General features: G+C 52.3%; 1 protein-coding gene across 4 annotated transcripts in view; it reads right to left on the bottom strand.

Annotated features, from left to right (window-relative positions):
* The window catches only part of Dot1l (DOT1 like histone lysine methyltransferase), a 42,369-nt gene extending 27,961 nt beyond the window's left edge, over positions 1–14,408 (bottom strand). The window contains exons 1-3 of one of the 4 annotated variants that reach the window (XM_041668968.1): positions 13,931–14,408; positions 3,518–3,561; positions 520–594 (exon numbers count right to left, since the gene is read on the bottom strand). In XM_041668968.1, the coding sequence (XP_041524902.1) occupies positions 520–594; positions 3,518–3,561; positions 13,931–14,011 (200 nt within the window). In that variant the 5' untranslated portion in view covers positions 14,012–14,408. The remainder of the gene's footprint in view (positions 1–519; positions 595–3,517; positions 3,562–13,930) is intronic. The other 3 variants (XM_041668969.1, XM_041668970.1, XM_041668971.1) reach the window with 3 other exon arrangements.
* Between the last annotated feature and the right edge of the window lie 507 nt (positions 14,409–14,915).

The following is a 14,915-nucleotide window of genomic DNA, read 5'->3' as shown; positions in this document are numbered from 1 at the left end:
CACAGGAGGCTTACACTCACTTACCCAGATGCTAGGCCCACCCAGAAGACTGGTCCAAGGTCACCAAGGCGACCTTTCTGATAATGAGGTCAGAGGACTTGCAGGCAGAGTCCAGACTGAAGCAGGCTCTGAGCAGGAGGTGGAGCCTGGGTTGGCCTTTCTCAAAGGAAAGTAAACCTCACACCAGGCAGCATTCCAGGGATGCCATCTCTTCTCCACCCATTCCGTCCAGGAGAGGGTGTGACAGAGACTGGCCTCCCCCCACACCTACTTACAGTCAGGGCTGAGAATACCTGTAAAGTAGACCCTGGCAGAACCAGGACCCGCTCGCTGCTCTAAAAGGCCCTTAGCTCCCTCACCAGCCCTGCTACTTTCCCATGCATCAATTCAAGTTTGTTCAGTGTGGAGTTCCCAGGGATGGCCTCACTCCACCAGCTAGAAGCTTTACACAGATGGTTGGCCAGGGTGTGGGCAGTCAGGAAGTAGAACCAACAGTCCACTCACCCTCTTCCGGCTCACCTTTTGGTGTCATAGTCGATCAGGACATAGTTCTCCATGGCCAGCTTGAGATCTGGGATTTCCTCACAGACCCACCTGAAATGGAACACAGAGCTTCTGTTGGCCTAAGCCCCATTCTCTGGATTCGGGGGAGGGGACTACTGTGAAATGACACAGATTTTATGAGACCAAGGTCAAACTGTGCTGGCACTTGGAAAAGAAACAAATTCATGTGTTAAAGGGTAAAAGTGATTGTGCATAAGCCTGGGGGCTTACACAAGATGGAAGAAGGAACTCCACAAAGCTGTACTCTGGCCCCATCATGTACTGAGGGTTGTGCACACACACAGACGTACCACACAAACACAGTAATAATAAAGACTTTGGGGGAAGGGCTGGGTCTGGAAGAAAGATAAGGGATTCCAGGCCATTCAAGGCTACAGTTCTGTTCAGGACCAGCCTGGGATACACCAGATAGTAAAATTCATTCACTGGTTTTTGAGACAGGATTTCTCTGTAGCTTTGGAGACTGTCCTGGAACTTGCTCTTTTACTTACTAATTTATTTGAACTTGTCATTTATTTACTTATTTGTTTGTTTGTTTGTTTATTTAGGTTTTTCAGGACAGGGTTTCTCTGTGTAGTTTTGGAGCCTGCCCTGGAACTCACTCTGTAGACCAGCCTGACCTCGAACTCAAGAGATCCACCTGCCTCTCTCTGCCTTCCGAGTCCTGGAATTAAAGGCGTGCATCACCACCACTCATTTAAAATTTCGTTGTTTTTTTTAATTAATTTATTTATTTATTGTGTATACAACATTCTGCCTCCGTGTATGCCCACACACTAGAAGAGGGCACCAGATCTCATTACAGATGGTTGTGAGCCACCAGGTGGTTGCAGAGAATTGAACTCATGACCTCTGGAAGAGCAGCCGGTGCTCTTAACCACTGAGCCATCTCTCCACCCCCTAAAATTTAGTTTTTTAAATCATTTTTTTCTTTTTCTTTCTTTTCTTTTTTGAGACAGGTCTCCCTACACAAGCTGACTATCCTGGAACTCACTATAGAGATCAAGACTTTACTTTCTGAGTTCTGGGATTAAAGATCTATGTGTCATCATGCCCAGTGGTAAAATAAAATTTTTAAGAATTAAAAAGGGGGGGGGTTGGAGAGATGGCTCAGAGGTTAAGAGCATTGCCTGCTCTTCCAAAGGTTCTGAGTTCAATTCCCAGCAACCACATGGTGGCTCACAACCGTCTGTGACAGGGTCTGGTGCCCTCTTCTGGCCTGCGGTCATACACACAGACAGAATATTGTATACATAATAAATATTTTAAAAAAAAAAGAATTAAAAAGGGAAAGGGGCTGGAGAGATGGCTCAGCAGTTTAGAACACTGCCTGCTCTTCCAAAAGTCCCGAGTTCAATTCCCAGCAACCACATGGTGGCTCACAACCATGTGTAATGAGGTCTGGTGCCATCTTCTGGCCTGTAGGCATACGTGCAGACAGAACACTGTACACGTAATAAATAAATCCTAAAAAATATATAAATGTTAAAAAAAAAGATTTAAAAAGAGGGGTATCCTACGTTGAAAGTTGTAGAAGGCTACAATGGCAAGGAGCGCCAAGAGGAAAAAGCCCCGTTCACTGTTCAGTGGCATCTTCCATGCTCCCCAGATTCTTCCTCTATTCCACCCTGAAGCACATCCGTCCCAAAGGCTGCAGCAGGATGAGGTGGACCCAGGCCCACAGGGGTCATAGGACCTCAGGTGCAGCCCTGGCCTTCCACCTTGACAATCTCCTGCATGCCACCGCCTGCACCCAGCTGCCTGGCCCATGAGCTACCCGACTGCCGCTCTGCTTTTCAGCATCATGGTGGCTGGTGGCTCGCCAAGTCCAGCTGGATGGCCTCTAGCAGTCAGAGCACTGTCCAGGGAACTACAGTGATACAATCTGGTGATGCATTGGACCTGTCTGCTGGCTGCAGGAAGAAAAAGTGCTAGGGTGGCCCCTGAGAGGGTACGCATCTAGGTCTCTGTCTCCCACCTTCTCTGACCTGCTGAGGTGGAGGAGACAGGAAAACACCTGCCCAGAGGCCCACCCCCCCAATCCCAGATTGTCTTGTCTCTGGGCCTACCCCATCCTTCTCCAGGTTCTGTTCCACCTGCAGCTCCCATCTCAACCCACAAAAATGTCTCAGCTTTCACTACCAGACTTTCAAATGTTTTAAAATTATTCTTAGTGCATGGGGGTGGGGTTGTGTGTGTGCACTAGTGGGTGCACAAGACAGGGCAGCATGTGTGCCACAGAACACCCACATCTCTGGGGCTCAGAGGACGTCCACAGATGGTCCTCTCCTTCAATCTCCACAAGGGGTCCCAGGGATGACACTCAGGTCCCCAGGCTAGCAACATAAGTGCTATACTCACTGAGTCAATTTACGAGCCTCTTCACAATGTTATCTCCGAGTCTGAGCTCGTAATGGGAATCTAACCTGTACAGGGTCTCAGTTTTGTGGGTGTACTGGGCTTTTCTCCCAATAGTCTATGCCCACTATTTTGGGAGCTTCAGAGGGCAGAAGCTCCTAAAGTAGGACACCAGAGCCAACCCAACAGGCAGCCGCCCTGGCATTGTGTCTCTGCAGGTATCAGGACGGAGCCCCCCCCACACACACACACACTCAGCAACATCAGACCTTAGTGGGCCTCACAAACTCCTATCTTTCTCCAATTCCCCCAAAGGTAGGGACTAATGAAGGAGACAGGACAGCACAGAGACACTTCCCCAGCGCCATCTCACAGGAGGCTGCAGGCAGAGGCTGAACATGAGACCTGACTTATCCCTGCCATGGCAGGGGAACAAACAACTGAGGTTTTCTCTGACAAGCACAGTGTGTGGCAAGGGCTGTGGCAGGCTGCCCTGCAACTTGATGCCCTACACTACTAGCCACTTGAGTGAGGACAGCCTCAGGAAGCAGGTCACTTGGCCCCCGTGCCCTCCCCCTCCCCTTACCCCACTCACCGGATAGTCTCGATAATCTCATGAGCAGCATCGTGGTGCTTGTCCTGAAAAACAAAAGGCTGCAGAGTGGGCTCCAGGCAACCACACAGTGACACCCCACTCTTGTTCTGTGGTGCACAGCCACAGCACCTGGACCCCACACATTCCCCAGAGCTGGAGCCTGACTCAGAGCATTCTCTCTCTGCAAACCCGATAGGCGTCAGCAAGTCCTACAAAGTCCCATTGGGCCAGTGTCCCCATTGACAGAATGGGAAGCAGACATCACAACCACTGCATCACTGTGCTGTGCCTGAAATCAAGCCTGGTCCCAGCAAGACCACTCAAGGCCAGATCTCAATTTGTCCCCATTAGATGAAGCCCAAGGATGATGCCAATGACACTCAAAGACAAAGGGAAGAACAGCAAAAGGAAACAGGAAAAACAATGCTACCTCCCACCCACCTCAGCTGGCCAGTAGCCCCTATGAGCTTTCCACACACCCCTCACTCACTGCACACTAGACTAAGACCTTTGCCAGCCCCAGCTCCATCACGAAAGTGAGCTGCGGGATGATGAAGGCCACAGGTAACGGCGCCTCGTGAGAATGGATACCCAAACACACAAACACCATGTCTAGGTTCCCTCCCAGCTCTGCCAAAGGCCTGGTCATCACCCCCTGCCACAGAGGAGTTATAGAATTCCAGTGCACCCTGTCCAGTACCAGTCACAGGTCACAAGTGACAAAGAACATTTAACATAGGCCCTGAGTGTCCCCACAACCCTAAGTCTCTAGACAGTCTCCCACTGTGGTTGTGTGGAGGTGACTCCACTTAAGGCGTTTGTGGGGGAGAATATTAAGTATGGAAGTATACCTAAAGGGCTCAGGAAGTTTATGAAACTTCCATGATCCACAAGCACTGTGAGAGAGACTGAAGCAGACAGCTGGCCAAGTCTTGCAGGGAAGCCCAGAAATCTCTATGCTGGGGTGCTCTTTCCAGTGCTGGGCTGTCTCTGAGTCACCTACACTCAGTAAATAACCCTAGTGAACTCACGGGTCACCAAAGCTTTTACTCTGTGGGATCAGTTCTGTGGTCTGTGGTTGATGCCCTGTCTGGGGTGAGGTAACAACTGCCCACGCCTCCCCGGAGAAGCCGCACAACTAGAGCAGATTGTTACCCAAGTGCCTCACCTCTACACTGTGTAACAAGTGTGTGTGTGTTCATATGCTACTTCTGCCATGAACACCCAGGCTCCCTTTCTCTGTCTTGTCCACCCAGACACTCCTGAGCACCTGGGCCACAAAACAGCAAGTATCCACCGTCGTGGTGCTGAGCACCGCTGGAGAGATAGGTCTACATCATGCTACACCATACCAAGCCACTCTCCGGGTACTCAGTTGTTCATCTCAGGCAGTTCTTACAGCTCCCAGGCAAGCACATCACCACCCACCACAAGCTGAGGCTCATAAAGGTCTTAGTATTGAGAGAGGGGGGCTTAAGAGGCAGTTCAGGGGCTAGAGCAATGCTAATCTGGTAGACGATCCAGGTTCAATTCCCAGCACCCACATGATGGCTCAGTCTGTAACTCCAGTTCCAGTGGATATGATGCCCTCCTCTGGTCTTCACAGATACTGCATGTACACAGTGCACAGACACATGAAGGCAACACAACTATACACATAAAATTTAAAAAAAAATGAAAGGAAAAAAAATGTCTGGTAGCAAGGTTACAAAACAAAGCCTGATCTCGTGGCACACCCTGTCCCCCTAGCACTCTGAATGGTGCAGGCAGGTGGACTGGGAATTCAAGGTCTCGAGCTGCGTGGAGCTCAAGGCTGGCCTGGATTAAGAAAGACTATCTAAAGGAGGGGACGGGGACAGGCTGGGCATTGTGACTAGGGCTAACCTAGGTAGATCTCTGTGATTTTGAGACTAACCCAGCCAGAGCAGTTACTCAAAGAAACTCTGTTTTCAAACAACAACAAAAACAAACTAAAATTAAAAAAAAAAAAAAGGAAGAATGGGGAGGGGAAGGGAGGAATCCACTCGGCTAGGGCGACACACTGCTGGTCTTCCTTCTATGGCCCTCAACAGAGGTCTGGAGGGATGCGCCTCAACAGCAGATGCTCACCTGCCATGCATAAGGCCCTAGGTTTCAGCCAACACAGGAACACTGGTGCAGGCCTGTGTACTCAGGAGGCTCAGGCAGGAAGCTAGGGATTCTGCAGCCAGCCTGACCACTCACACAGCCTTGCTCACGTTCTTCAAGTTTTCAACACTATGCTCCAACCCAGCCCTTGGTTTTCTGAGTCTCAAGGTTCTCCTGCCTCCACCTCCAAAGTGCTGGCACCAAGTGTTGGGATTACCTTGTAGGGTTTTTGTTTCATTTGGTTTTTTGAGACAGGGTTTCTCTGTGTAGCCCTAGCTGTCCTGGAACTTGCTCTGTAGCCCAGACTAGCCTCAAACTCACAGAGATCTGCCTGCCTCTGCTTCCCAAGTGCTGGGATTTAAGGAGTGCACCACCACTGCCCAGCCCTTGTAGGGTTCTTGACGCTTCCCAAGTACTGAGGACCAAGCACTATTGTTTGTTGGGGCCTACCATGTCCACAGACAATCCTGAGCTGTGCAAACTAAAAGGCAGATTCTGTTAGGCTATGGCTACACCCTGGCTATTCATTGGTCTCTAGGAAAGGATAGGCATGCAACCACCTGGGAAGGGAGTAGTATTCTGGGCACAACCCCAAAAGCCTGGGTTTCTGAGAGGTGCTGATCTCTTTATACTATACAGGGACAGCCCCTACCAGTCATCCTCCACTGGTTACCACATCTAACACAACATCAGGAATTCACTGCTGGCTGGCCAACCCATTTTTTTAAATATATTTATTTATTTATTATGTATACAATATTCTTTCTGCGTGTATGCCTGCAGACCAGAAGAGGGCACCAGACCTCATTACAGATGGTTGTGAGCCACCATGTGGTTGCTGGGAATTGAACTCAGGGCCTTTGGAAGAGCAGGCAATGCTTTTACCCTCTGAGCCATCTTTCCAGCCCTGGCCAACCCATTTTTATCTTTTTCTCTCTCCCAGGGTTAGGGATGGAGCCCTGAGTCTTGTAAACACTAGGAAGGTCACCTACCGGGCAATTTCAGTCCTTTTTGGATTTGTAAGCAGGATCATCCATGTAGACTAGACTAGCCTGAAATGCCTAATCCTGCCCTGGCCTCCTGAGTGCTGCTGAAGTCACGGACATGTGCCAACCATACTCTTCTTACCAACACCACAATAGTCCGATTCTTCCACAAGACGTCCAAGTGAAGCTGGACATGGTGGCACACGCCTTTAATCCTAGAATTTGGGAGGCAGAGGCAGGCCTATAGTTCAAGGCCAGTCTAGTCAACATTGTGAGTTCCAGGACAGCTAGGGCCACACAGAGAAGGAAACCCTGTCTCTGGGGGAAGGCAAGGATGAACCACTCTTATGTGGTTCCCCAAATAACATCACAGCAGGAGTTACACAGCAAGCTGTCAGAGGCTGTTCCAAACCTTCTCCTGGACTTGCTCCCCCCAGTGACTATCAGCTGCTCAGACGAAAGGCAAAATGACCAACAGAGCCAGACAGAGCACAGCCTGCACAAGGGCAAGAGGGGCAGGAGCATCACACAGGGCTGTGTTCAAGGATCAGAACAAAGGAGTTAGTCAACATTCCATCCCAGCCTGAGGAGACAGAACATGACCAGAGGGAAGCCCAACAGGCAAACCAGAAGCATGCATCCTGCAGAGAAGCCTGAAGAGTGTGACCTCAGACATTAGCAAACATGGTCCCACATGAAGGGGGACTAAAGATCCTGGTTCCAGATGGGCAGCTCAGTCAGATGTGCAACACCAAACGTCCTTGGTGTCCCACATGGTCCTAAACACTGTACCTCACAGGAGGAAGGAGACCAGTAGGAAAGCCCATGGAGATATGACATACACAGGCTGTCTGGTGGGCTGCCCCAAGAATCGCACCACATTCCAGACACCATACATAGAAAGAAGGGAGTTCAGTACATAACTTATCTGTTAGCTTTGGAGTGGGAGTCCCACAATGCTATCCAGGCTGGCCTCCAACTCAAGGGCTCAACAATCTTCCTGCCCCACCCTCCCAAGCAGCTGGAACCAGATATGCCCAGCCTGGAAAACATTTTTTTAAGACTTGACCCTGAAACTCTAAAGTCCACAAAGGGACACATTCACAGCACACACAGAAACACTCAGCTTCCCACTGCCTGCCTTCCTGAAGGCAGGAGAGATGGGGATTCATAGGTCCACAGGAGGACAAGTGTCCTTGCTCAACTACAAGGACAGAGATGAGGCCACAGAAAGTCTGTCCATCTGTGCCAGCTGCCAGCCCTGCAGGCAGAAGGGCTTCTGCTGAACAGTTCATGCCAAGCTGGCCTCTACAGTCTTCAAGGGGAGTGGTACCACCTATCCAGGCCTATCAAGTGACAAAGGTGAGTCACTTGCTAATAGTGACTGCATGTTCACCACCAGGACACCTTCTTGCTGCAGGCCACTTCTCCCTCAGGGTGTGAAAGGATAGGGGCTCAGTTACCCTTGTTTTAGGAGAGTTGAGACAAGTACTGAGGGAAAGGCAAGCAGCCCTGCCCAGACAACAGCGAGATGGGCACCTTGCACCCCGGCAGCTACAAGTACCTGGCACAGGAAAGCTGTAGAGAGGCCAAGAACTCAAAGCACTTGCTCTGCAGTCAGAAAGGACAGTAAGAAGTTAGGCACCCTGAAAGCACCCGTAGCCCAGATGGGGTGTGGAGACTGGGTACTAGAATTTGCTAACTTCCAGCCTAGCTGAGAAGGCTCAATCATCATGTCTAGCAAAAGGCCCAGTCTCAAAGGAAGATGGTGACAAGAGGACACATGGTAACCTCTTCTAGCCTCTACACTCCACAGTGCATACCTGTGCACAGTAAATTTAAACCACCTGGTGCATATAAATGCCCTATCAACCCTGGTGCCACACCAGTTCTTAGCCTGTCACTCCATCCTAGGATGAAGTTAAAATAAGTCCTTACCCTAGACCTGGAACCTCCCCAAACTCAAACACTGCAAGCCAGCACAACACGCACGCACGCACGCACGCACACGCACAATAAGGTCACAGTGTGGAGCTCTACAAAAGGAGACATCAGAACAGATAATTCTGAGAAAGTATATTCATATATTCTCGTGTGCTGGAACAGGGGTGATGGACTGTTCTAGAACTAGGCAGTTTTAATAGCTGCCCGACCTGTGAATAATCTGCAGATCCTGACCAGCGCTTTGAATGCATTAACTGTACTAGGTGTGAATCAGGTCTTAACAGAACTGTTTGGGGTACTGAGAAGAAACCCAGGGCCTCCCAAAGGCAGGGCAGGTGCTTACTGAGTTCAGAGGGTATAAAACAGGCTGGGCTCCATCCCCAACATGACATAAACCAGGCAGGTGTCTGGAAGACAGAGTCAAGAGTCCATAGGCACAGAGAGGGGGGGTTGGGGAAGAGAAGGAGGGGAGAAAAGAGATTGCATGAAGCTCCCTCCCCCAGTAGCTCTGCCCTGCCTATGGGATGCCCACTCTACCAGCAGAGGAGTCTGTGCAGGACCTCAGAGGCTATCCCGTGTCTTCTCACACTTCAGTCCCAGAGGAGTTGGTGTCCACACAGCCCAGACCCGTGTTTGTCTAAATCAAGCTAGCAACAAGGTGGGCATCAGTACTGCACAGGGCCAGACCATGTTCGGGAATCAATGAACCTGGCTTGGGCTGGAGAGATGGCTCAGTGGTTAAGAGCGTTGCCTGCTCTTCCAAAGGTCCTGAGTTCAATTCCCAGCAACCACATGGTGGCTCACAACCATCTGAAATGAGGTCTGGTGCCCTCTTCTGGCCTTCAGGCATACACGCAGAAAGAATATTGTATACATAATAAATAAATAAATATTAAAAAAAAAAGAACCTGGCTTGCATTCTGGGGACCCTGGAAAAAGATGACAGGACTGCCCCAGCAAACAGAGATATGGGGCAGCTGATCTGTGCCCCCAAACTTCAGGCAACAGTGTGTGGTCTTTCTGTACACCACTGACACCCTGAACCGAGTTCTGCAGGGGCCAGTGTCAGAGCCTCCCCTCTTCCAGTTGTGGCAACAACAAATGTCCCTAGACATCACCAAGTGTCAGTTCAGGGCAGGACCTCCTTGAGAACAGCTGGGTAGTCTGCCCAAGAGTCATATATCCCACAGGAGGTGTTCCTCACTGACCTAAGGATTTCACTTTGTAAGAGTGAGGACACAGGACCATTCCTGGGTGCATGAACCTATAATTACCCTCAAATAAAATATCTAACTTGAAGCCAGCATGACATCTCATGGCCATATTCGCAGCACTTGGGAGAATGAGACAGAACTGTTCAGAGTTTGAAGCCAGCCTGGGCTACTCGGTAAGTACCAAACTGCCCTGAATACAGAATCAGACTACCTCAGAAAAGAAACAAAAAGGTCTAACTTGAAAAGGGGCAGTGCTTCCACAGACAGGGAAGCCCAGCTGGGGTTCCCCAGCAGCTCCCAGTCTCTTCATGAACAGAGTAAGTGGCCTAAGGTTGGATTTGAAAGGCAAGCGCAGAGTCAGTGTTTCACAGGGAAGCCCACTGACACCACCCCTTCACTTCTGGAGCAGGTCAGCCCACACAGGCAGGCTAAAGGTCAACCTGCCTCCTGCCCACATGAGCAGGGATTAGCCAGGACACTCACGCGCGGAGCTCAGCAGCAGAAACTGCTTTCTGAATCATAGTAGGGCTGGCTCACCCTACTCACAGCATGACTCACCCAGCCACCCACAGGACTCCCAAGCTCATCAGAAGGGACACGCCACTACACAAGGCCTACTGAGTCACCAACAGGAAGGCCACCCTGGCCCTCCCTCTCAAGTTTGTCACCTAAGCTGTCTGCCAAGCAAACAACTAGAAATGGCATCTGCATTCTTTCTGACGAAAGGGTCATTCCATGAGGACCCAGGGCCCTAAACTGCTAGGATAATGGCCCCTCCCACCCGTCAGTTCTCCAAACCTGGTCCCCAAACTGGGTATTTCTGAGTGTGGACAGCATGGCTGCTGTCCTCTAAGAAGCCACTGGCACCTGCCCAGGGACACGCCTTACTCAAGTATGGGACTGTCACACTCAGGCCTAATCTGCCTGAGAAGGTCCAGAGCCTGCAATGATGAATGTCTTTTTGCCTTCTGTGCATGTCCCCAGGGACACCAAAGGTAGCTTGTAAGTGCTTTTACAAAGGATTATGAAGCCAGACCTGGGGGCGCACACCTGGCCTTCCGCACTCTTGAGGGAAGCCAGGAGGGTGAGTCAGGGCATGCTGAGACCACCCCCATCTCAAAACACAACAGACTGGGAAGGACTGCAGGCGGGCATGCAATATGACCTGAACTCCCACCTCAGCCACAGGATTGCCTTCATGGTCCCTTCTCTCAATGCCTTGGAAACAGGATCACCTGGCAACAGATTTTCTGTTTGCTTGTTTACTGGGGGATCTGATACATGTAGGGCAGGCTTCCCTGGAACTATGTAGCCAAAGCTGGTCTTGAATGCTGGATCCTCCTACCTCTACCTCCTGGGTGCTGGAATGGCAGATTTGACACTGTGTGGAGTATGCCAGGCACTGGCAATGGCTTCCTGAGGAGCAGAACTCTCCATGAGAGAACAGGGGTAGAAGAGGACACTGTGGAGTGGCTGTCTCCACTGAGGCTGTGTGGAAGCCAATGCCACCCCCCACCTGCTGGCCCTTGGACAACAATGTGACAGCCACAGCTGGAATGGGCCTGCCAGATGTCTGGGCCAGCATACTCAACCCTGGCAAGTGAGGTCCAGGCCAGCAAGGGAAAGGCGCTGGCCAGCCGTTCCCACCCACCACTGGAAAGCTAGTTCCCGCCAAGCTCGACTGAAGGCCTGATTCACACAGAGTGGGAAGTGGGCCAGTGTCACTTCATCTTCATCCCCAGGGAACAAGGTAGAGGCAAACTGGCAGCACCACTCCACTGGGGCACCAACAGGGTTGTGACACATTTTTTTTAGCCCTTCGTACTCATATGACAACTTTAGGAATTCAGGTTGATGACTGTCCACTCAGTACGGACCTAGCAACTCAGCTCTTGATACTCCCAGGGATTACTTCAGCTTGGACGAGCCCACATGCAGGTGCCTAGAACTCACTGCCTCTAATCTCACACACACACACACACACACACACACACACACACGCTGGGGTGGCAAGTCCATCGCACCCCAGCACTAGAGGCAGAAGCAGGATAGCACTGAAAGTTCAAGGCCAGCCTGAGCTACAGAGTGAGTTCCAGGCCAGCCACAACGGCATAACAAGACCAAAGAAATAATAGAAAAAGAAACATTGGACCAGCCCAGGCATCCTGTGACTAATACAATGATCACCAAACTGGCTCACTATCCAAAAGATGTTACCGAGCTAAGAAGAAAAACCAGGGGCAATCCCAAGCCCTCAGACAGTGTGGGTGGGCGAGCCTCAGACACATTCTCCTTGGTGACTCTTCAGAGTCACAGGCTACACGTTGCTGATCGTTCACTGGACTTTCTGGGAAATGCTGCCAACAGAAGACACAGAGTGACAGCCAAGAAAGTGAGAGGCAGGGAGCAGAGGGAGTGGCTCAAGTGTGCTGCACCTCAACTGTGACAGTGACCAAAATTCACAGAACTGTAGCCTGGGAAAAGTGAATGGTGTCCCTTGAAGATGAAAAGAAGAGATGAGACTTAAATCAGAACGTTTATGTCCAAAGAGGAAAAGCCCCGAGAAGTCCGACTACCTTCCTTTTTTCCAGACAGTCTCACCTGACACAACCCTCCAGATTTCCCGATACCCCTTCAGGTGCCACCAACATTGGGGGACAACTTTTTCAGTTTCCCACAGTCCTAGTCACAGCAACAAGAGGGAAGAACCTCTCCAATTTCTCAGATTCCTTCTAGACAGGCCACCAACCTGGAACTCAGAGATCCTCCTGCCTCTGCCCAATGTTTGCCACCCTGCCCAGCATGCATACAGGCAGGCATTTTTAAATGCCTGTTGCAAGTGCCTTCAGCTGTGCACGTGAGGAGGCTGGAGAACTTGGGGGAGTTGGTGCTCTCCTTCCACCATGTAAGAGGGATTGAACTCAGGTTTGGCAGCAAGAATCTAGGCTGAGCCATCCAGCTGACCCCAGCGGAGTTGACAGTGAACACCTGTAGGAATTTTTTTTTTCTTTTTTTGAAGACTGGGTTTCTCTGTGTAACAGCCTTGGCCATCCTGGAGCTCACAGAGATCTGCCTGCCTCTGACCCCCAAATGAGGGGATTGAAGGGTGTGCCACCACACTCAGCAGACGCAGAAAATTTCAAGAACACACACAGCTGCCCAATGGGAAGGCGCAGAGGCCCAGCTGCAAGGGCATCCCAGGGCACAGATGTATTCCATGGGGTCCCAGTGAGGCGAAGACTCAACAGCACCCATACATCATGCTTCGCTTTCTACTCAAAACACATACAGGATCCCCAGCGACCAGGCCGCTGAGGTCCCCAGGCCCTCCTGGACTTCAGAACCCAGAATCCTCTGGCACTTCCAAGGCTCTTTAGGGTGAGAGGGTGACACCCCCAATTTCCCAGGGTCTCACCAGCCCTACCCACCAACAAAAGGGGACAACCTCCCAGACTTCCCAAGCCCCTCCAGCCACGACATCAAGAGGAGACGACCTCTCCGACCGTGCAAAGCCTCTACGGACACTCTACCAACAGGAGGCAACGGCCGGCTCCTCACGGTCTCTCCAGCCAACTCCGCCAACGTGAGATAACACGCGAGGGACAAACTGAGGTGACAACCTCGCCAACATCCCAGGGCCTTCCAGCCTGGTCCACTGACATGAAAGAACAACTTTTCATACCCTCCCGCCGTGCCACCAACATGGGGGACAACCCGATGACGTGAACAGCCAACCCTCCCCAACTTCCTAAGGTCCTTTTAGCCCCTGCCCACCAACGCCGAACGTGACAACCTAAGAGGACATGAGGGGACAACACGGAAAGACAGCAGGGAGAGACGGAGACGACAGTGTGCGGGGCCATGAGGTGACAACACGAGAGAAGGTCACGAAGGACCGAAACGGAGACTAGACGCCCCCGACCTCCCAGTCCCCGTGGCCCTGCCCACAGCGTTGCCCCGGACTCAGGCCCGCAACGCCCGGGGACGCGGGGCGCCAGGCCGGCGGCCGCGACAGAGCGACGGGCCGCGTCGGGGCAACGGCAGCCGCGGGCGCGGGCCAGGAACGGCCGAGGACCCGCCGCCGGCCCGGAGCCCCGGAGCCCCGCGACCCCCACCCCCGGCCTCCCCGCCAGCACACTCACGTAGACCGGCAGCGGCCACGGGTAGACAGCGGGCTCGGCGCCCACTGGCGACTTGAGCCTCAGCTCCAGCTTTTCGCCCATGTCGGCGCGCGCGGCCGCCGCACCATGCTAGGCGGACGGTTGGGGGAGGGGCGGGGCCGCCGGCGGGAAGCCGGGCGGCGGGGGCGGGCGGACGCGGGGCGGACGGCAGAGGACAGACGGCCCGGCCTGCGCCTCGGCCGCCGCTCCCGTGCGGCCCCCGGCTCCCCTCTTTGTAGGAGTCACAGACCCGGGACGCCCAGCGCCGCCGCCATCTTGGGCCGGCGTGAGGAGAAGGCACAATGAGCCGGGGGGTCGGGTCGAACCACTCGGCGCGCGCGCGCGGGGGAGGCCGGGAGCCAAGAGGCGGTGCGCACCAAGAGCCTCCGCCCGCAGCGCCGCGCGCACCACCCCTCACACGCCACGCCCCCTTGGACTCGCCCGCCTCCGAGCGACGCACGCACGTACGCACGCAAGGGGGCACGCACGTCCTCGGTTGCCCTCGGACGCCCCCGCCACCCGGAAGCGGGGACCCGGGGAAACCCTGCGGAGGGACTGGAGAGGGAGGGAGCGAGGGAGGGAGGGAGGACGACGGGCAGTTCAAATCCCAACTTCGCAGGCTTGCTTTTTATCTTTTTCTTGTTTTCCTTCCGTTTTCCTTTTTTTCTTTTTTTTCTTTTTATGGATTTTTCAAGACAGGGTCTCTCTGTAGCCCTGTCTGTCCTGGAACTCACTCTGTAGACCTGGCTACCCTCGAACTCACAGAGATCTCTGCCTCCCGAGTTCTAGGATTAAAGTATGCGTCACCATGACTGATTTCTTTTTATTTCTTCATTAAAAAAATTTTAATATAGTCTCACACTAACAAAACCTACTGAAGAACCCAGGAATGTGAAAAGTTGTATGCCTATAGGCTAGGAAAATTGGAGCTGTTAGCTGCTGTGGAGGAAGCGTAAACCTTTAAGAG

This window comes from Microtus oregoni, unplaced genomic scaffold (assembly GCF_018167655.1).
Source record: "Microtus oregoni isolate MIOR12 unplaced genomic scaffold, Mior012 000019F_ref0000042, whole genome shotgun sequence".
Classification (NCBI taxonomy): Eukaryota; Metazoa; Chordata; class Mammalia; order Rodentia; family Cricetidae; genus Microtus; species Microtus oregoni.
Note: the sequence above shows the minus strand (reverse complement) of the source record. Positions and strands in the feature narration are given on the sequence as shown.